This window comes from Puntigrus tetrazona, chromosome 14 (genome assembly GCF_018831695.1).
Source record: "Puntigrus tetrazona isolate hp1 chromosome 14, ASM1883169v1, whole genome shotgun sequence".
NCBI lineage: Eukaryota > Metazoa > Chordata > Actinopteri > Cypriniformes > Cyprinidae > Puntigrus > Puntigrus tetrazona.
The window spans coordinates 21,536,766-21,559,973 of NC_056712.1; the positions used below are offsets into that span (position 1 = coordinate 21,536,766).

The 23,208-nt window shown below is 38.2% G+C and overlaps 1 protein-coding gene across 2 annotated transcripts; it reads right to left on the minus strand.

Moving 5' to 3' along the window:
• Positions 1-1,413: 1,413 nt before the first annotated feature.
• On the minus strand, positions 1,414-22,184 carry cyfip2 (cytoplasmic FMR1 interacting protein 2). 2 transcript variants are annotated; one of them, XM_043257513.1, is made up of 29 exons: positions 22,009-22,176; positions 15,172-15,321; positions 14,998-15,087; positions 12,875-12,952; positions 12,358-12,459; positions 11,959-12,140; positions 11,756-11,852; positions 11,386-11,514; positions 11,200-11,304; positions 11,019-11,107; positions 10,590-10,827; positions 9,948-10,240; positions 9,731-9,878; positions 9,490-9,643; positions 9,222-9,378; positions 8,848-8,944; positions 8,694-8,770; positions 8,486-8,594; positions 8,251-8,370; positions 7,871-8,070; positions 7,696-7,783; positions 7,440-7,583; positions 7,255-7,345; positions 6,799-6,929; positions 4,743-4,815; positions 4,516-4,610; positions 4,104-4,342; positions 3,847-3,994; positions 1,414-3,124 (listed from the first exon to the last, which is right to left on the minus strand). In XM_043257513.1, exons 2-29 carry the CDS (start codon positions 15,286-15,288, stop codon positions 2,957-2,959), a joined length of 3,759 nt encoding a protein of 1,252 aa, XP_043113448.1. In that variant the 5' UTR covers positions 15,289-15,321; positions 22,009-22,176; the 3' UTR covers positions 1,414-2,956. The 2 variants fall into 2 exon arrangements, with proteins under 2 accessions (XP_043113448.1, XP_043113449.1); XM_043257514.1 differs by lacking the exons at positions 1,414-3,124; positions 3,847-3,994; positions 4,104-4,342; positions 4,516-4,610; positions 4,743-4,815 and adding an exon at positions 4,833-6,032 and having other exon boundaries at positions 22,009-22,184.
• Between the last annotated feature and the right edge of the window lie 1,024 nt (positions 22,185-23,208).

Below are 23,208 nucleotides of genomic sequence, written 5' to 3' on the forward strand. Positions count from 1 at the left end.
ACAGACCGAGTCCCCTATAAGAGCGAGCGCTGATCTCCCGCCCTCTGACCAGCGTCCTGCCCACCTCCTGCCCTCTGAACGCCGCTGCATCGCTTCATTCGCTTTACCGAGCAATTACACGCCTTCCATAAAAAGACAATCTCCAATTTTATAATCACAAAGCGGCCAGTTACAGGCCTAACCCAAAACGTGGTGTTCAAACTACTTTAAACAAACAAGGCGACGCTATATCTCAACGATGGCCAGATTACCTCTTGATAATAAAACGATTTCTTTCTTGCATCCTTATTAGCTTTCTTTATCTTCCTTCCATCCTTTATGTCGGGTCATATGTTAAAACAGAATCAGCAGCGAATTAAAAGACACAAGTAACAAAATACTTATATTATAGGCCTAGATATGCATATTATCAACATCTTTTTTTAATGCATGATACACATTTTTAACATAAAATGTGACATAAAATGATCAAACTAATAGGTTACTATGATTAGGAAATAATTGTCTAGCTAAAAGCTTCTGAAATGTAAAGGAGCCATCTATTTTTCACGTACTGATAAAGGCCCTTGACCTGAAAATATATTCATGTGCATCTTTCTTTTTTTCAGTCTGTAAGGTTGGCATTGTGTCTCATTCAGTTTTCACAGCTCACCCCTCTCCCTTTCTCTCACTCCACATCTTGGTCCTCTCATTGTGGGAGACAGCTGTTTGGCGGACTGGGGGTGTTGGGTGTCATCTTTATTGATGGAAAGCAAACATTTACTCTGTGCGCCATTTAAAAGCACCACCCTCATCTGCCTGCCGGTTCAGCTCAGCCAATCAGAGCCCTCAGGAAACACTCCTGCTCTTACAAAACAGACTTTATGAGTTGCGTATCCATATTGACAAAGGAGAGGCCAAAATATTAGTCGCATTCTTAAAACTTACCCTTAAATGGAGGAGACGGTTTCGCAAAACTCGAAGAGAACCAACAAAAAGTACTCTGGATTCCTCGCGTTTCCAGCTGTGCCACCGTCCCCATGTGGAGGAAATGTTTATCTAGCGCTAAGTGCCTCCTGCATTAGATGAAATGCCCTTAAAAACAAGGCAATTAATTACATCCTATTCAGACCTGCCCGAGGTGTGAGAAATGCCAGGAACTTACTGATTAAATCACCAATTGGGCATTAACACAATCATATCTTAAGACTCTTAAAGCTTTCTTTAATACATCAAATATACTTTGATATGTGCTGGTAACAAAAATATCAAAGAATTTGGTTATTTAGGTTTAAAGAAAAGCAATATTTTATAATGCAACTTTTTAATCTATTATTATAACAATCGCGCTCAAGTCTAGGTGCAATTTTATGATTTCTATGAAACGCAAAATAAGTTAAAATGCAAATATATAATAATACTAAAAAAAATCAGTTTCCGTTAGATCTTTTTTATTTCATGGAAATACAACATAATTATAATTCCTGTTCAGAACCATTTGTTGTACATTGTACTATTTTCTCCTTTTTTGTATTTCAAAACATGATCACTTGTACAACAATATGAACAAAAATCTCATGTCACAAATAGATCCATGATGACAATAAATTACACCTGTCATGCTTTGAGTTTTTAAAACAGCACTTCCTTAAAGTCAAAACATTTTTCCCCCGTCGTCGTTCACATATTAACCCTTCCGAGAGCAAGAAAAATCGACTTTTTATGCATAAATAGATTACTGGAAAATACCCATTTAATTCAACAGTTATTTAAAAACAGATTAAAATCAATCTGAAAACTCCTGGAAAAAAATGAAATAACAGAATATGATGAGCATTCATGAGGTTACATTTACAACAGCCACATAAATTACAAAACTGAACCGAACGCTTGCCAATCTGTCTAACACTGCTGAAGCAAAGGGCCTGTGAGGGTAAATACTGAAATATGTCCGCAAGTTTTAGTAGGTATTGAACAGTGGATGTCCAACGTTTTCCCTTTTTTTGTCCGTTATTGGTTAAGGTAATGCAGTATATCTACCGCAGTCTGTAGCAATAAAAGGTGATTAAAGAGAAGTCATCACAGCACAAATCCAGTTATTAGTACTTCAGAACTGCATCACTAGGTTACACATGGTTATTGTGTATAAAATAGCCCAAATTAACAGTCCAAAGACTGACAGAAAAGATAAGTGAGGTTACTTTTCAATAATTGAGGCAAATACTGATACCAGTCAAGTACCAATAAAATTAGAACAAGTACTACACGCAATTTTTGACAGCATCAAACCGCAACATTTACAGTGATAGATGTTACAAATGCAAAGATCTGTAAACCAGTGCTGTAATACGATAAAAAGAACAGAATGCTTTAAACAATTCTGGCCGGGAAGGAATTAGAAAGGGGCGAAATTTTTATGGATATCTGCGTCCATAGTCGTACTCTTGCTTTTTGGTCTGTATGTTACAGTACAAACAGTTTTAGGATATATGGAATTTGTGAGGTACATGCAAATACTATTATAAATGAAATCTGTATGGGCGTGATGTTAAAAAAAACCGAAAAATCTGACATTAATCATGTTTTCTCTTAATAGTTATTTATAATCAAAGTCATTTATATTTGCTTTTTTTTTTTTTTTTTTTTTTTTTTTAAACTAGAACTTAAACAACATTTGTTAAAACTTCCTCTGGTGACTTGGAAATATTTTCGGCAGAAATCTCTCAAAGTGGTTCACTTCAAATCTCATTGGAAACGGACAGCGAGCGTTGATATTTGTGAGGGTTAGATAACAGCTGGGGCTGACTGAGAAAAATCTGCTGTGTTTTTTTTAACCATGTGGCGAGACTGGAGGTTCGTCTCTTGTTTAAATAAAGCCGAGGCAATCTTGAAAGCTCTAAGGCCCTGTGCACTACGTTTGAGACCAATGTCACACCAGAGGAAGAATAGGATAGCTGGAAGTCAAATAAAAGTTTGTTTAACATGTGGTGGCCAGAGACTGATGTATAGGAGGCTGGAAACAGCGAACATGCTCCACGGTAGAACTATCTGTCTCCACAGCCTTCATGTACTTGTTGAGAATGGCGAAGATCTCGTTGTTGAGGATCTGGTATTTTCTGATGCGGTCTGCCATCTTCTTCAGGGGCTGGAGGTTACACCACAAAACATTTAATACAGAAGACAAGCATCTACAAGCATACTAACTTTCAAAAGTTTTGGGTCTTTCATGATTTCATTCTTATGCTCACCAAGGCTGCATTTACTTGATCAAAATACAGTGAAAACAGCAATACTGCGAAATATTATTATCATAAATTAAAATAGCCGTTTTACATTTTAATGGTATTTAAATGCAATTTATTTCTACGATGGCAAAGCTGAATTCAGCAGCCCTCAGTGTCACACGATCCTCCAGAAATCATTCCAATATGCTCATTTGCTTCAAGACACATTGATTTTTCAATACATTTGTGCCGCTTAACAGTTTTGTTGTAAATAGCACAAAGCATTTTGTAGTACTGTTTGATGAATAAAAAGCAGAAACAGATATTTTGTAACATTACAAATGCATTTACTGCCACTTTTAGTCATATAAAAACACCTTTTAAACGGTAAAGGCATACACCGATTTCAGTTAAATACCAATAAAACTAGAATAAGTACTACACAATTTATTTGGTAACATTATGAAAGCATTTACTGATCACTTTTGATCAGTTAAATGCATCTTTGCTGAATAAAAATAATGCATTTCTGAGATGATAGATGAAAGGTATATTTTTGTATATTGCATTACTGACTGTTAAGAGTTTCCTATGTACTTTTTATATAATTTAATAGGTCAAGTCTACAAAATTAGAAACGTACCACATTTTTAATTATCTCATCTTTGCCGTCCTGCCTCTGGACCTTCAGCAAGTGGTAGCAGAAGTCGAAGAGGTCAAAGCGACGTTGTTGTCCTAACAGCACAATAATGGCACATCCAGCCCAGTTCAGACCATCACCGAAGCACTGCCTGAACACAAAACCCCCCCAAAACATTTCAGTTATATGATGCACATTATGAACATTAATCAAGTGCTCAGTTACTATTAAAAACAGCCATGTTGAATGTTTGTGCATACTCTGCAGTGAACTCGTGCGTGCCCACAGGGATGCAGTACACAAACTGCATGGCGCTCCAGAGGCGGTGGAACTCCATGCACTCGTCCACATGCATGACGCCGTTGGTGGGGGGAGGGCCTCGCCACACGCTGTCCTGCAGGAAGCTGCGAATGCGAGTCAGGATGACTTCAAACATGGACAGGCCGCAGCACAGACGCTCCTTCGTCAGCAGGTCTCCTTCTCGTGCTATTGCAATTTGCTAAAAAGATTTTTATGAGTTACAAAAATGGAGTCCAAATAGAGCCATAAACCTACATTACCAATTTAAAAACATTTACAAAACATTTCTATAAAAAAATAAAAATAGGTAGCCTTAAACATGTTTTGCTACTGACAAATAGGATGAGCAACTTGGTTTTGTGAGTCCCTCACCTGTGGGGTCCCAAGTCTCTCAATAAGGGGGACCAGGTGAAGTGGAGCATACTTTGCCTCCAGCCTCTTCATCCTCACCTCAAGTCTCTCCCCCTCTGTGAAATTTTGGAAGAAATTAATCACGATTAATAGTTTGACAGAACTACATATGTGTGCGTGTGTGATCTCTTAATCAGAAAGCACCAAAGAGGAACATGATCTTTCAGTTTTTTAATGTAATTTTTTACCTTTGATGTAGACCCTTGGGAGGATGTTCTGGAACGGTGCAGCATGAAGTAAGTCACAAACTTCTTCCTGTGACTGAGTTCAAACAAATAACACAAAAACATGAAGAATTAATGAAAAACACTTCCCTAATCACATTGTTAAATGAAATTTAAATCAGGCTTTACGTAGAACAAACATCACTCACATCAGTGTGAAAATGGGTTAGTCATATGTATGAAAATGTGAAAATGTAACAATTTTATCCAAAATATGAGGATGTTTATATAGAATTGATGTTGATAAACTGCTGATTATACCAAATACAGTACTGAGGATATCATACTGTAATATTACTTTCTGATTCTACTTGAAAATTCCTTTTTCCGCCAGCATTTTGTGCCTTGAGCAACACTAAAGACATTAGCTTTAAAAAAAAAAAATGTCTTGAGACTTGTGTGTTCTATGTATCAGTCGGTTATACTCCATCTAGATGGTTTCTTTAAAAAAAAAAAAAAATGGGTCATGTAAATGCCCAATATACCAACTGTAGACAACAAAACAGTTTTGCACATCCCTAAATATTAAAGTGCAACATTAATCTACATCAACATTTGCTAAATGTAAACGCAGAAACATGATAAATTATTATTGTGGCAGGTGGTGTAAACCCTAAATGCAATGTGAAAGTATAAAGGTCTTATGGCAATGACCTTTAAATTAATGAGGTACACAAATCTGAGCAAAAATCACTTCATTCACAAGAATAAAACAAGCACCGGACAACACCCAAACAAGAAGAGAAAGACGACCAGAAGAGCGTCCTGACAGAAACAATGTTAATGAGAGATCAGCGTGCAATGATCATCCGACACATTCACTATGCTTCAGAGAGAGAGAAAGAGAGACCCAAACAGAAACACAAGAGAAACAGGCATCAGAAGAGTTACAGTCAGAAGAGAAGTGTATGGAAGCAGATGTGCACCAGCACGGACGTCACAGGCAGCCAGAGAGGAGTCGTGACTGCCATGAAAGCAAGGAAGACTTCCTTTGTAGGAAATGATCCTAAACAAGCCTCTTAATATTAACCCAGTGGGACTGTGCAGAGACCAAACGTCACGACAGTGGCAGACGTTCACAGCTCCGTATTACATTTCAGGTTTTATTCTCTCGTCTCGGTGACACTAGCGTCCTTGAATCCATGGCAGAACACGGCACAAAAGTGACTAAAGAAAAAGTATAAAAACCAGGAAGAGTGTGCGTTCAGTCAGTTTGTGGTTCGGTTACATGAATGAGGCCTAATTCCTTACCACCTGTAGTTGTTGCCAGCGTGTAATGAGAAATAAAGTTGCTTTTTAGGGGCAGATGGCAGCAGTGTCCTCCACCCACACACTCGTTAGCATACACACAGCAATTCATTAATATTCACGTTCAGAAATGCACACATACTGGCATACACATCAGCGTACAACACACACTTTCAACAAATTCAAATCTGCCTCTTTATGCAGCTGATTAGCAAAGCCAGGCTGAGTCACGTCAAGGATTGGATTTTGAATTTTGGTGCACCAATCGGATGCTTTCATTACAAAAAATATTTGTGTAAAAGCTAATCAGAATTATTCAGAAGAAAACAAGGTATTTTACGAAAGATCAGACCTGCCAACCTTGCCAATGTATTCCGAGGACCGCAATAGTGCAGCTTAGTTTATATTCTTTCACACCATTCTGCTATGTACTTATTAAATAAACTATTTAATAAATGTACAAGAAGGATAAACACCTGAGAAAGCAACGTTTTTCGTTTTCGTTTTACAGGGCTATAAAGGAGAAATACAGTAAAAATGCATCATTGAATACAGACAGGATGCGATTTTTCGGTAGTTTGGAGTTGCAAACCTTATAATTGTACTGCCAAAATGTGCATAGGTTGGCAGGTCTGAAAGACTTAAATCTAAATAGAAATCAGCTTTGACATGAAGTTTTAGATAAACTAATTAGGAGTATAGGGATAAGCGATCAACTATGCAATTACACTATGTCATGCAAAAAGGAAGAGTAAGTCAGAGGGGCTCTCACCAGAGCTTGCTCGATGAGCAGACAGAAGAGAATGGCGTTGCCCACCTCCCTCAGACTCTGAAACACATCGGTCTTGAGCTCAGCGTACTCAATGATGTCCTTCAGCTGATGGTGGAAGAACTCCAGGATGCCTGACAAATATTCCACATTACATAACATCAAAAACACCCCAGGCTAGGATCTGACATTCATATGCTACAATTACCATTTTCTTAACATTAAAATAAATGTTTTACAAATTAATTTGATGGAGGAATGGAGGAATGTAAGATGTGCTGCCGCATACATAAATCCAATAGATGATCTAGACAGGTGGAGTTAGGGGAGGTAGAGGGGCTCTGATGGTGTAATACTCCACCAGAATATAATTAACATAATAGCTAATACATATGGTCTCAGAAAATTAATTATAATTAGACAATGACACAACTGGAGCGTTACTAGTTCTGATCTCACCTGGTGATCCGTACTCATGACGAGGGAGACGGCAGATCTTGGGCATCACCTCAATGAGGGTCTTCACATACTGCAGGATGGTGCCTTGCAACTGGAAAAGACAGATGACGGGACAAATGAAAAAAGGAAATAACAAGGGAGTGCATGAAAGAGAATCTACATGTACATTAAACACTAAGAAATACCAAGCTCTTGACAATCTTGAGCAGCTCCTCCATCACCACAGCGATGCCCTGGTAACCAAGAAGACGGCAGATTGTTTTGAAGTGCGGAGGACCCACAAAGTTCCTGTAGGAACTGTAGATGTGGGAGTAGGCAATGTTCAGAGGCTGAAAAACACAGCGAGACGTTTAAAAATAGACATCAATGTTCTCTAACACACTGTATGTAACATTTAAGTCTTTGGTTCAGTATCACAAGCTCATCATGTGGCTTACAGACCTTGGAGCCATACAAGTAGTAAGGCTGGACATTGGCAGGTTTGTCCCTCTGAGGCTCCTGGGTAAAGGGAATGGCTGTCCGCACAAACCTATCCCGTGAGATTGAACACTTTTGTTAACATTGTGGTTAAAACTGAACCACATTAGCATGGATTGGTATGAACTTAAATTCAGACCTGTTGGTGGAGCCATTGTAACAGTAGTTTGGTAAGAAGTCAAAGTTGAGCTCCCAGAAGACATGCAGCGTGATGCGTCCGTATGGAGCAGACACATTGTGGTTGGCCTCACGGAACATGGCATCAAAACTGTCCAGGGTCATATGCTTCGAGAGCAGGCGATGGGTCAACCTGTTGATTTCCATCAGCCATTCAAGCTCCTGAAAAACAATTGCAGTTTAATGCATATTTCAAAGTTCTTAGCTAGTGTTCGATTTTCTAAATCAAGGCAACGGATGTCCAAATGGAAAAGAAAATAATCTGCACGTTTGTAGTACCAAATAAATACTGATTATGAAGACAACAAATAACAAAACAGTCTATAAGCATGAGTTTCTTACCACTATGGAAGTAAGGTCCTCGCTCTCAAAGCGGCTGATGGCCTGATCCAAGGATTTGTACATGGCTGCTGAGATCCTTTGGGTTATCAATCTGTTCAGGTCAATGGAGCGTCCCAGCAACTAAAAAAAAAGAAACGCACAAAAATGTTGCCAAACGTAGCCAGAGTAGTAGTGCGTTTTGTCAACATTAAAACAGACTTTCCTATTCTTATTGGTAATTGTTCTAACATCACACCTGCACATGTCTCTGTTTGAGCAGTGTTTCGTAGCGGTTTGAAGGCGGGTATGGAATGATCACACCATAGTTCTTACACTCTGCACGGAAGCGTTTGTCTAAGAGGACACTGTGAGGTAGAGAAAGAAACATGCGATCAGTAATTTCTTTGATTTAACCTCTGAAATTGAACTTGAGAAGCATTTAAATGAGACAGGGATATTGTTACCTTCCAGCCATAGCTTTGTAGTAGGCAAATATCTGGTCAGCTAATTTGTACACAAACTGATCGAAACACAGGTTGACCTATAATACAAGAGATAACTTCAGTTTTTATTCATATTTTCTTGAATGGAAGAGAATATACAAGTCTGTGACACTACCTCTGCCTCTATCTCATCATAGAGGAACTGCTTCTTGAATTTGGTGAGGGCATAATAACCACTGTCATTATAAAGGTCCAACGGATACAACACATATCTGGAGGGGGGAAATAAAAGAGAATCTGTAATCTGACAGACACAATTAGTCAGTGTTCATATAAAATACCACTAGATTTTTAAGATTTTTCTCTTTGAAAGAAGTCTCATACATATGAGAATATGCAATGGATTAAAAGGAAACATTATTACAATATAAAATAACTGTTTGCTATTAGAATATATTTTAAAATGTAATTTATTCCTGTGATGGCAAAGCTGAATCCTCAATGTCACAGCTTAATAACCAGTATAAATTGTGTGTACGTAGCACATACTCCATCATGGAGGGCTCTTTAGTCTCCAGAATGTGATCGGTGAGGATCCAAGGCATGGACATCTCAATGGGGAACTGGATGCGACGGCCCATGGTGAGCTCCAGAAAGAACTCTCTGAACCACAGTTGGGACAGATCACAGCACTGCTGCAGGGCCTCTGACAGCCAGTCACGAGAGAATGAGAACATTGTGAAAGGAATGCAACATTTCTCAGTCTGTACTGACATAAAATATATTACAGTTGCAATATAGAAAACTGTTGTCTCACCACTAAAATTCAGGAGATGGGTGAAGAAGAAAGACTGCTTGTGGAAGTCCTCTATGGCCTGAACAATGGGGCCATCCAGACTGCTGCGAAGAGTCTTCTTAGAGCCACTTTTATCGGCGATGAGAGACTCTAGCATTGTGCGCACCATGTAGAGCTACAGGACAGGGAGGAACATATAATACTCAGAATCTTTATAAACAGTATTAAATATCATCCACACTGCAAACACAATTTAACGGACCTGTGTGCTTGAGGGGCCAACAGCGCGTCGAGGAACTTTAATGTCAAATCCTCCTTTGGGGTCCTTCTCTCCCCTCAGACAGGGGTCATTGGGAGGTTCTCTACCTCCTTCCCAATCACAGATGGTTTTACGAATTGCCTGAAGTACACTATATAAGAGCAAGGAGATAAGTAATGCCCAAAAACGTATGCATTTTTTTATGTGCCGTGCATCTTACCTGATGAGAACGTTCTTCTTCTTGCGCACAGCCTGTCTGAGGGGCTCTCTCAGGGTCACCTGTGCAAAGTCCTGCAGAGCGGAGTAGATTGTGTGCCTGATGGCCTGGTTGAACACGCTCTCCATCCGGCCCATCAGAACCTGAAGACCCTTGATCATAGCAATGACCTCCACCAAGGCAAACTTCTCCTCACTGGTGTAGTTGTAGCGTGTGGCACGTTCATACTCCTCAGCTGTGCCCGGACAGTCCTTGTTGCAGAACTTATCAGTCGGGTGGACTAGTTTCCAAGAGTACTACAGAGAAAGAGAAGACAGTTCAATATGAGATAAATAGATAACTGAATTGCTTAAACGGTTAGTCATTTTTTTTTTCTTTCTATATAAAAAAAATAATCTCAGCTTCGTAATGTTAGGGTTGAACCACTGATGGCAAATGAAGCATTCTGATGATGTCTTTCATACTTTTCTGTACCTTGACTATTATTTACTTGCCTGTCAATGGAACATTCAAAAAGCATCTCAGTTTTCATCCAAAATATTTTAAACTGTGTTCAGAGAATGAACAAAACTTACAGGTTTGGATCGACATGGGGGAAAGTGATTGGGTAACCCTTTAAAGCAGTTTAAATCATCTTAGACGTACCACTTCCATGACATGAGTGCTCCACTTGGACAGAAGCTGCAGTCCTCTGAGGGCCAGGTCAAAAAGCTCCCTGTATTCCTCATCAGACTTCTGACTGTCCAGACCTGATCCAGTCACCACCTCGCTGTTACTGTAGCGTGCCAGCTCAGAGATGAAGCGGATGTGGTCATCTCTGATCTGCACCATCTGCTCACACAGGTTATACTGGGGACTGATGCTGCTCTGGGTGCAGGTCCACCTGAGAGAGAGAGAGAGAGAGAGAAAAAGAGGTATTTTGAATTACTCCAGTCTTCAGTGATTTCTTAGTTTATTAGCTAGTCGGGTGATGCAAACAAGAGAACTATTATCAGATGGAAAGCAATGCACTTTTGTTTATAAAGACGATGCCATTCATTAAGTGCTTTTTATCTTAAGTACTCAATCACTCACTTGGACTTGTTCTCTTCATAGTGAGCACTTGTTTCTATGTATCGTGACAGCTCGATCTGCATGTCTCCAAACAGGGGTACAACCTGAAGCTGAGATGGCAACCAACACAGTTAAGGATTACACTCAGATGATTGTGACAAAAACGGGCAGTTTTTAAGAGAACCAGAACATGTGACTTCACCTTAAAGAACTTATCTATTTTGCTAAGGTTTATCCTTTTCTTTGCATCCAGCTTGTAGATGTTGCTGACATTTCCATCCATCAAATACAGGCCAAAGCCCATGACCTGAAACACAGAACCATACTTTCATTTGTAAAGATCTTTCAGCAGACTCTAAAAAGCTTCAGCCGGAACGGATGCGCTCACCTTTAGCAGCATGTGTTTCTCACTGGGAGTAAGGTACATCTTGTTTTCATAGTAATCCACACAGATGTTGACAATATCAGCCAGCAGCTCCTCATAACCTGGGATCACCTCCAGCTGCTGGTGCAGACACTGGACAAACATAACATAAAACATGACACGCAGCACGCAAATGTCCAATTAAACAGTGAACAGAGAAGCTTCAGAAGAAGACGAGACTATGAAAAAAAAAATCACTCCTTACACTAAGAATAAGTAAGGACGTAGTTCTAGAAGTTGTATGGATAATTTTTATGGTTCCTTTTTGGTTTTCTTTAGCTCTTATAGCTTATTCCTTTAGCATAAACATCACCATATCTAAAGTTAAATGTACCTGCGTGATTCTGTTGTGATTGGCTAAAAACATAGACAGGTTTTGGGACTCCTGGATGGACTGTGGGTCAGCCATCTTTCTCAGAAATTGAGCTGCTCTGTAAAGAAGAAAGTAAAGAAATAAGACTTTTTATTTATTTTGCATGCGTGTGTATATGTCACAGTGTTTTAATGACTTTTAAAATTTAAGCATGACTATTATACCTCTTGTAAGCAGAGTGGTCATTTTTAACACTGCACTTCATGTTCTTCAATTCGTCCAACACAGCAAACATATTAATAAATTTTCCTAAAGTGAGGAGGTAGGCCTCGGACACGAAGTCCTTCCTGCGCTCGGCATGACATAGTCGCTTGACCTCGCTGCAGAAACGTTCAATGGCCTTGCGCTAGAAGAAGGGATATCAAATGTTAAAGGCATATACTATGTTATACTACTTTTTTCCATTTCAAAGGAGTGCATTTAAATAAGTTAAATATGAATTTACATATTCAGAAATGAAAGGTTAACTTAGAATTTGCAAGTGTTTCTCCCCCTTTCTTTGTTGTTTGATAAATAACTTGAGGATTAATAAACAGTGAATAAAAGTTCAAACAGTCTCTTACCTGGAAGTACATGAATTTCATGAGCTTTGTGACCTCAGGCTCCAGCACCTCCACAGTCTTCTCATAGATCTCCACTCGGTTCGGCTGCTCGTTGCACTTCACCTGATATGCACAAGAGGGCGTCATTAAACCAGCAGGATTCAGATCTGGGATTATGAATAAGGAGCCTTTTCACTGCAGTGAGTGCATGGCAGTCATGTTGTTGAACTGGGTCATTTAAATCATCTCTTTTAGATAAGCAATTATCTCTGGGGACAAAAAAAAGCAAGTCTTAGCACTTAGTCTTTTGATTGAACATTTAAAAACTTCAATAAATCTATGCATGTAACTATAGATGACGCTATCTCATTCCTATAGAGTTCCTCTTCTGCGCCATGACACACCTGATAGTAAAATTGTATATGGGCCAGTAGGCCAAACAGTGCATTCATTTTACAGAGAATACACCTCACACCGGAGCACTATTACTGCATTGGATGTCACGTGTGTGTGTGTGTGTGTGTGTGTGTGTGTGTACCTGAGGAATGGCTCTGGAACAGCTCCTCCAGGTGTACAGCATGACGGCATACTCATGCCCCTCCTCCAGCATTTCGTTCTGAAAAGAAAAATACAGTTTGAAAAAGAGGAAAATGTACAACAACTCTATAGGAACCAGCTATCTCCTGTGAATTCATGTGTAAATGCACTATAAATAATTTCTGACCCCATGGTAGAAAAAAAACATTTTCCTGGAAGTGACCATTATTGCTAAATAGATATAACGAGATCTAGGTTTCTTACAGGAATTACCAGCAATTGCGAGGCAGCAATGAGGGTGTATAAAGTGTATAGACAGAGGGAGAAAGGGAGAGACTGCAAACTTAGAATCACCAGAGCCCTTGCCGTCTAGACAGCTCTGCTGATTAGAGTAGCACCAATTCAATTTTGTCATGTTGTGCTGCAAACGTTTTATTGTAGACTGGGTATAAGAGTCCCTAATTATGCTCTATTTTCCATTAATAAATCATGTAACCTGGATTTCTGCCAATCACAATGCAGTGGCATTCAGCAAGTATTACATCAAGGGCTTCGCAAACTGAATATGCACAAAACTTTGGTCATCACAGAAAGCACTGATGTTAAGTTGATTTAAATGTAAAAAAGTGAGACGAGAAAGAACAGAGTATGAGGGTTTGATTTCAATAGGCCTATACGGTTCACTTTGCAAACGCTATTTTCTCTTAAATCCACGTTTAGAGAGAGCACATCATTCATCCAGCCACTTATGCATGTCCACATCTATGCTATCATTAGAGCTTTAGCAGAAGGTAGCTGAAGCAAACAGGACCTCCAGTCCTTGAGAACCTCTCTGTTTCAAGGAGTAATGTGCACTCCTGTTTGACAGTCCACGCACATCCACGAGCCACTGAGCTGTGAGAGGAAGAGGTGGAGTAGCTCCTTCAATACCATTTCTATCCAGCACAAACCCCCACAGAAACTAAACTGTACAAAACAAGCATAAACAAGGGTGTCTTTGTGAAAAGGTGTTTGTCATGAGCTCTCTCCCTCACGCCTCTGCTAAAACAGAATTGAAACCGAAGTGGGTTTTGATATGGCACAAAACATCTCGTCCAGCTTTCACATGCCTGACCCTTAAATAGTACTTTCTTTTGCACATCTGTTGATATGGTTTGAGTTGTTCTGACAGATGGACAAATCTATGTCTGAGAAAATGAAAGCCAAGTTCAAATTTAAACTGACTTGACATACATGACATGTCATTGTCAAGACGGATTTGGAAATAGTTTTTTGTAGTACACCTAAAATATAGTTCAATGATAAGTGGATTCGTAATTTAGATCCATAACTTTTCCCATTCTTCTCAATTTCCCAGTCAAATACAAAATGTAAAAATTAATAACTGCTGGTATTCATTCTTTATCACCGAATCAAATCAGATCCCATGGTATTTATTTGTTGTTGTTTTTTTATTCAAAATTGTAATGTTTTTGAGGTATGCTTATCAAGGCTGCATATATTTGATTAAAATACAGTAATAATGTGAAACATTCTTATAATTAAAAAAAGTTTTCTATTTATTTCTGCGATACAAAGCTGAATTTTCCACATCATTACTCTTGTCTTCAGTGTCACATGACTTCAGAATTCATTCTAATATGCTGATTCTTTTTATTGTTACCAATGTTCACTACGGTTGTGCTGCAGATTTTTGTGGATTCCTATTTTTAGGCCTCATTAAAGAATAGAATGTTCGGATAAACAGCGTTCATTAAAAATTTGTAATATTAGAAATGTTGCTTTTGATCAGTTTAATGCATTCTGACTGGATAAATGTATCAATTTATTCACATGGTTTTATTACAGTACCTAAAAATATTGTAATTTTTTTTTAAGTAAAAGCTTTGGGAAGGGAACTGCACTGAGCTGGGCTCATTTAAAATTAGCTGCAACAAAGAAAAGCCTACATCAGATAAACTGAATGACTGTTTCTGCTTCTCAGTGCCCTTCTGATAAAGATTTCAGAAAGAACCATAAAGAGCAGCTTTGTTATAATGCAACATCCTTTCGTTATTGCTGCTCTGGTCACATGACCAGCAATTCTAATGTGCTGTTTTTCACAAAAGTCCTCCTTCTACTCACCATGCTGGAGTGCACAGTGGCCTGTTCAATGTAGCGGGCGATACCAGTGACAAACGCATTTCTGTCCTCGAAGTTGGTGTCAAAGTTTGCCTAGTAACAGACAGAAGGTCAGTCCAGTTATGACTAGACTCACTGTGAACACTAAATCCAACAATTGCATTTGTGTAAATGTACCTGGTACATGATGGAGGACGGTGGGGGTTCGATGCATGGCTGCTGGTCTGGGAGGGGAAGCTCCTCCAGCAGGTCCACATTGGACAGCGCATCCTCCAGGGTCACGTGGGTTGTCATGGCGACACAGGTTCACTCACAAAACAGCCCAATCTGAAACAATCACAGACAATGAGTTCTAACACCATCAGAGAAGGATCCACGTTGACCTTGAAGAAATCTCTCTCGTTAAAGTCTTTCACTCGGTTTCACTGGAGGAATTCGATTAGGCTCCAAACACAAGCACTGGTGGCTGATTTCCAGCAAATTCCAAGAAAAATAATTAATGAATCTTTTAAAGTGTTAATTTTATTTCATATCAAATTATTAAAAAATGTTAAAGGCCACAGATCCTGTCAATAAATCAAATTATTTTTTAAATTTAAAGCAGGTTGATACGAAACAAATGGTAATATTGTTATTTCATAATTCTCTACAATAATTTTAATATCACACGTCTTAAAATTGACCTATTATGCCCTCTTTTTTAAATATGTGATATAGGTCTCAAGTGTCCCCAGAAAATACCCCACTTATCATTTATTATAGAATTTTGAAAATGCCTATTTTGAATTGAAGCAGTGTTTTTCATCCATGCATTTTTAAATGCAAAAGCTGTCAATGAAACTGAAATGCCAGGTTTTAGGCCATAATAATTCATTAGTATGGTGTAGGGCCTCCTTTTGTAACCAATACAGCATCAATTAGTCTTGCATTAGTTAACAATGTCAACAAGTCCTGCACAGTGGCCAGAGATATTTTGAGCTATTCTTCTTGCAAAATAGTGGCCAGGTCACTACATGATGCTGGTGGAGGAAAACATTTCCTGACTCGCTCCTCCAAAACACCCCACCCGTCGACTGTGCAGGCCATGGGATGTTCAACTTCACTTTCATGTTCATCAAACCACTCTGTCACCAGTCTTGTTGATTGTATTGGCGCATGATAATATTATTTCAGTTTTTTTGTTTATGGTTGCAACTCTCTTTTATTAGCACCTAATACCACGAAGGCCACCTTTCTGATATCCTGTGTCAAGATACAAAGATCTTTTTGCATCTCAAGACCCCTGCATTCTCAGGAAGTGTGATTTTGTGAGGTGTACCGCCATTTTTAGACCCGAGTCAGACTTGACCTTTACCTCACGCAAGTAATGTTTTGAAATGTATGGTACTTCAATTGCTCCTTTGCAGAATGCATGAAGGATGAGAAAATGTCGAGAGAGAAAGGAGATTCAAACTTTGGTTGCCCACGTCAAACATTTCTGTTATGCCATAGGATGTTTATGGGATAGTAAGTACATGTCCTGGAACAGATCAAAAGTGGTCCAAGAAGGAGACAGGGTTTTTTTTTATTTTTTTATCTTTACCCTCATCAATGCTTGACACATCAGCAGGAAAACATGGTGCTAGCTTGACCATTAAATATGGCTCATGCAGGAAGAGAGATGTCCTGTGGTCACTAAATATGGAACCTATATGGAACAACGGCTCTCTTAAGAGTAACCGTAACAAACAGGAACTAAGTGGAACTTATGAAGTGTGAACAGCTTACAGTGAGCGAGAAAAATGATGATGCATCATAGCAACGACAACACGCAGAGTAAAGGCAACACACTGGCACGAACAAAATGACCAAAAACAACAAATAGCTAAAAATACTAAAAATAAGAAATTTACAATCTGTCTCTACAATTTACATCAAATGCAAGTGGAAAAATAATGACTTTTCCAATATATTTCGGGGGAAATCTAATTATAAAAGGCTTACTTATTTCTAAGAGATAAAAGTATTTTTACCATCACAATTGCACACATCAACTTTAACCTGCACTTTCAAAAGGTTTGGTGGGTTAAACCCTATGTTAGTTTCATGTGGTTGGAGTTCACAGCAGAATCACATGAGAGAATAACTCCAGCCCTAAGACCTCTCACAATAGGTCAGGGAAGAACCGATGCTTGATCGGAACGCTGAAGGCCTCAGAACGGCTAACTTCAGATCTTCAAGCACAATCTAGTTCAGGGATGCATGCCAAGACAAATCAGTCAAAGTCATGTTACAGGGTTAACGTGTGGTAAAAGCTACAAAACAGTCAATTGTTATTGTGTGACTTGCCATTTTTATAACAAATGCATGCTGAGACGCTCAACAGCACTTGAACAATACAGATTCATCTATGCTGCTGTAATATGGGTGGGGTTTCCTTTTAGCACAATGAGTTTTTATGTAGACAACAGAAAAAAACTCTAAAACACGTGAAGCTTCTGCAAGCTTGTTCAAGTTCTATCCTAAAAGGAAACATAAGCTCTGCTGCAAAAAGAAATTGGGTCTCCATTAGAATCCCCAAGAGACATCATTCTTTTAGTGCCCAAGTATAATTCCAACAAAATGACAATATATGCCATTGGAAATGCATTGTTATGACCAATTATGTCTGTTTTATTTAGGATAAGCACTAACGAATTAGCCTGTTAGCTTACACACAATACATTTGCACTTACCTCACACATTCACAAGACTTTATCGCATTTACATAAAATAACAGAATGGAATCAAAGCACTATAATAATGACTACAAATGAATAAACCATTTTATGCATTCAAAAGTGTAAGTCATTCAAATCTCTTCCCCCTTTTACAACAGAACCATACACTATAGTACAAAAAAAGTGTTGATAAACAGTTGTTTTTAAAGGCTATGCAGCATTCTAGTCATTATGGACCTCAAGTGACTAATGTGGAAGGCTCTACACAGGCAGCAGCACATAAATCATTTGAGTGAGAGACTTGCCTCACAATTGAACACGCAGGCTAATAACATAACAACTAACTGGAATAGGGTCGTTTTTAAAATATTCATATATATTTTTACGATGATCTAAAAAAACAAAACAAAAATAAATATATATATATATATATATATATATATATATTTTTTTTTTTTTTTTTTTTTCATAAAAGGTGAACATATCTAATTGTGTCAATCTGATAACCAGAGCTGGTTTGCATCAGAACAAAAATAAAAAAAAAAGCGGATGTACTTTGAGCCCTGGGGGTTCCTGCACATTTTAATCTGCTGAAAAGGATCACGTGAGGTGGCGTGAGACATGTTCAGACTGATAACAACCTCAGAGCTGAATCATTGTCATTCAAAAAAGGACTCTTGGAAAAAAAAATCTTCCATGACACAACCTCGTTCCAAGTGGAAGAAGTGATCTGACAGGGGGAGAGAGACAAAGTGAGGGAGAGAGAGGTAGAGACACTGCCTGTGGGAAAGGATGCTGAGATACTAGAATAAACTTTCCCACAATAGTCGATTCCCATTGTACGGTGAGGGGCACCGTCTACATTCCTATACATTATGAGAGCATGACAAAATTGCACCACCAATGACATAAATGCATGAGCCATATGCATACACATACAAACATATGATTAGGGGTTCCAACTCTAATATAAGAATTGGATTTTTTTTTTTAAATATTGACGCTTTTCCATCCTTAACCTTTTTGACTTCAAACAGCGTTGGGTGTAACACGTTAATAAGTAACATGTTACTGTAATTAAATTACTTATCCACTGAAAACGTAAAGTAATTTCTTACTTTAAACTTCAAATTTTAGGTGATTTAATTAGTCATTTATAAAGTACTTGAGTTACATACTGTAAATTATATCAATTTACACTCTAAAGATAAAATTGAATGCGGCATCTTGACCTGTGTGCCCGTGCATTCACTTTCAGCTTTTCTGATTCACTGAGAAATCATACAGATAAGACTAATATAAATTGAATCTAGAAATGTATCTATAGACTTGAGAAATATATCAATATAAATCTTGAAGAACCTACTGTAAAACTAGTATTCTCTGGTTATGTAATCCGTATGAAACTATAGCGGGTACAGTCTTCGTATAAAAGCTGACGGCAGGCCAAAACAGACCGTTTGAAAAGCGTAATTATGTTTTACACTACTAAAATTGATGTCGCAAAGTTATCATGTTACAGTCATTTGCAAGTAAAAGTAGAAACGCATGCAATTCAGACAACATCTGGTCCGACTTTTCTCATGACGTGTGTGTGTGTGTGGATTCGACAATAGCCATGATGTCAGTTATGGGCAGCAGGCTGTGTAATATGTGAATAAGTGAATTCTTATCTCTTTAAATAATGCTTTTTTTTTTTTTTTAAATCATAATTTTTTTTTTTTTATCACTACATGTTTTAAACTTATTCACAGCACAGGTGTACGGTTGGACCCCTGTTGTCACAAGGACCATTTTAACTGTCCTTACTGCCTTTCTGGGCAGGGCCTTGAACGAGGTAGTTACGTTGCTGTCTATGCAGGGTCAGAAATCCATCAGAAGTATGTTCATTTGTGTTCTTAGGAACGACGTATTTTAGAAAGCGGCAAAAGTACTAAAATAAATTAAAATTTGTAAAAACACCTACAGAGATTTTAGTTTAAACTCATAGCACTGTAGCCGACTATTACTGGTCTAGACATCACAAAGGTCATGTAAGAGCTTCCAGTGCTGAAAGAGCAGCACATTTGGGTCACACTACTCGGTGGGACATCATACTCCCACCCTCTCTGCAAGCCTTGAGCTACAATTACTAGACAGGCAGACGGAACGTGTAATTGATGGCTGACTGAAAGATTCTCCCTTATGTACAGCCGGGATACACTGAAACAACCCCTTCACATACCCTGGACTGCTCGTGATTGCATCCTTCAACTGCAATTTCCTGAGATGAGAAAAATGAAGCAAATATGGTTGATGATGTAGTTAGGTATGCATCATTTCCGACAGCAGGTGAAACTCTCATTATGAGTGCAATACACCATGCATTTTAACACTGATTACATTTGCAGGGAAAAGTAATGGGAATGGGTTTTCATCAGTATTCAGGAAATTAGTTCAATTCAAATTAAATTCAAGTTTATTTGTATAGCGCAAATAAAGTTTCTACAAATTATATATATATATATATATATATATATATATATATATATATATATATATATATATATATATATATATATATATATATATATATATATATATAAACTTATATTTAACCTCTGAGGGGTTGGTATCATCTCTTGTCAGGTGTTTGGTCTCCTCTCAGATCATTTAAGAGGATCCAGACTGACGTTTGTGTAATTTTTAGTTGCACAATTTTAGTTGAAAGGAACTAGTTGTTCCCTGTTTCCTTTACCTGTGCATAACGTGACCATGCTCTAATGAATGACAACGGGTTCTGCGGGAAGTTACAGTTGAAGCCAACATGAAATGAAAATATCTCATTTTCTAGATACATGTTATTGATCTCATGTTAAATCGGTTACATTTTTTGGATTCATTTATTTTTTAACTTGTGCATTTTAAACTCCAGCCCTTTCTTACGTTCGACAGCAAGATCACATTCAGATTTATATCCATGCAATCAACAATCAGACTCAAAAAAAAAAAATCGTACTTTCACGTGGATGTTTTGTTAAAATCTGGACAAAAAAAAGGTTGCTGAAGCCGCTTCTTCAGTTTTATCACAACTTTAAGGTTTGAACAACAAGTCATTTCTTACTTTACAAAGTTCTATCAATGGTACTTGAACAGTTACAGTACAATGACCAATAAACTGGATATTGTACAGCTGACCATGGCAACATACTGGTGCTACTTTAATACCTATTGTATCATTTCGCCTAAAAATATTTTTGCAAACTGGTTCACAGCTTTAGACCGTGGTAACGGGTCCTGGGGGATTTCAATTTAATTTTATGCAAATAAAACTTTGATAGATGGCTAGGTTAGGATTCCATAAAGAAACAAACTGAAAACGTCACCCAGAAAAACAACAAACCAGTAATACATATAAAAAGCTGATTGAGAGAGTCAAACATCTATGTGCATAGATTAACTTCTTAATTAAGAATTATTATATTTTGCAGTGCTGGTTTTGTTGCTGGCCAATAGCAGTCTACGTTGTAATGGCCTATTTTTTTCTTATTCTTATTTTTTAATAATTCAAAATATTACGTCCGTGCATTTCATATCATAAAAATATCATAAAGTCGTGCAATAAGACGGCCATTACCTCAAACATCGTTTGTTTTAGCCGCCAGGCTGCAAATTATCATTCAGAAATTACATTAGCTTGGTGGTTCACTAAACCGAATACTACAACATAAAACAAAAATCCAAAATACAAGTAATTAATCATAACATTAGCAAAACCCATTCAGTCATTTAAAGGAAAAAACTGGAATTAGTCATTTAATGTGTCATACAGCGCATTTCTTAATCATCAAAGGCGTCAAAATAACGGTTCGGTTGGCAATAACCAAGCAACAGCCCCCAGTCACCGGACAACAGCGCTTGAAAAGAATAGATAAAAACATCCCCAAAATGTGCGTATGATGAAACGAACAGATAAATGATTTAACCGTGTGCTAATGTAAACAAATAAAGATAAAGCGCGTTAGATCACGTATGAGATGTGTGAGATGCGTGCACGCGCACCCCCCTCACCCCACCCATAAAGCGGAGATGCTATCAGCACCTCCATCATAATGAACCATATTCACCAAATTAGCGTAAAACGCCCCCAAACGCGCACATAAAGGCGACTGGCTCGAAACAACATAAAAGCCGAGCCCGTTTCGTTTTGAAAATACGACTGAGCATCATGTTGGGGAATAACGTTACACGAGCAGGTTGGTGCCATCATCTCTCGCGCACCGTCGAGCGAGCGCTCTCATCTCCGTAATTCATGAAAATAATCCCATTTGCCTACCTGCTAATTGCATGTCCGCTCTTAAAGTAACGGGCGGTTAGCGCAAAGCGTGGAGAAACTGTGAGAAATAGCGTTCGCTCGGCGTAGTAGAATTGATGCTCTGGGTTCGGTGTCTATCCGCTAATCCACCCCACACAAAGAGCAGAAAATGGCTGCAAGTGCATGCTCTTAAAGAGACAGGCGCCCATTTAAAACAGCATCTCCGGTGTGAGTCATCAGTTTGCATCTCTATTTTTAAATTTCTTCGAGTCGCGCATACATTTTTGTATGATTACGAACAAAGAGGAAACGAGAAGTGCAAATTCTATGGCGTATTTTGTGGGTGTGCATGGTCATAAATTCGCATCGACTGCTGTACTTCTGACCCACTTAGCACTCTATCTCTGTGGTCGATTTATATTATGCCATGAACAATAATGGTTTAAGTTTATAGGAATATAAAGAGACAAATGATCTAAAAATATATTAAGGTGAATTCACTGATAACGTTTTTTATTATGAGGCAGTGCCTTCTCTGAATTTATTTTTTATGTGTTTATCTTAACTTTTACTTTACTTGCTTTTAATACAGAATGTCAAAGAGTATTTTATAAATACAAACTGAATCATTTAAATTAAATGTTCTGATCCCATGACTAAGGGTCTATGATGAGGGGCCCTCCACTGGACCTGGGCCCTGTTTCTCTATTAAAAATCCTCTGTAAGCACTTACAAAAAATATGTACTTATTTGGTGCCTATGGCCCCAGGCTGCATATATTGTGAACGCTGGCATGCTGGAGTGTTTCTATTGAGTGCCGTTGTCACAGTAACCGGTGAAGGCATTTGTGTTACTATGCACCAATCAGCAGTAACAGCAGGTCTGCATCGTGTGCTTAAACATGCATGATTGTTATAATAAACAGTCTGTAGGCCTGTTATTAAGGTAGCTTTAATATAATCAATAAAAAATCAGCTTAAATAACCTTCCCTTAATTAAGCAAATTTAGAGTTTATCTAGACTAAATCAAAGCATCAACGACAGAATCAGTACACAGAAGTAAATGTGATGTTTTACTGAATACATTACAACAGCAATAAGCAATATTTTACTGGTAATGAAAAATATGGCTCATGTGTGCCTCCTAAGGGACAGATTTGTATTAGCATGTATAAAAACAGGAAGAATACAATTCGGTGACAATGTTGAATGAATGAAAAA

What these genes read in the sequence shown, in the direction of transcription:
- cyfip2 (XM_043257513.1), bottom strand. Translation starts at nt 15,288, where the DNA reads ATGACAACCCACGTGACCCTGGAGGATGCGCTGTCCAATGTGGACCTG. An exon ending in TATGAAGAGAACAAGTCCAA is followed by an intron (nt 10,828 to 11,018) that starts GTGAGTGATTGA and finishes TCTCTCTCTCAG; the next exon opens with GTGGACCTGCACCCAGAGCA. An exon ending in TCAAACAGAGACATGTGCAG is followed by an intron (nt 8,371 to 8,485) that starts GTGTGATGTTAG and finishes CTTTTTTTTTAG; the next exon opens with TTGCTGGGACGCTCCATTGA.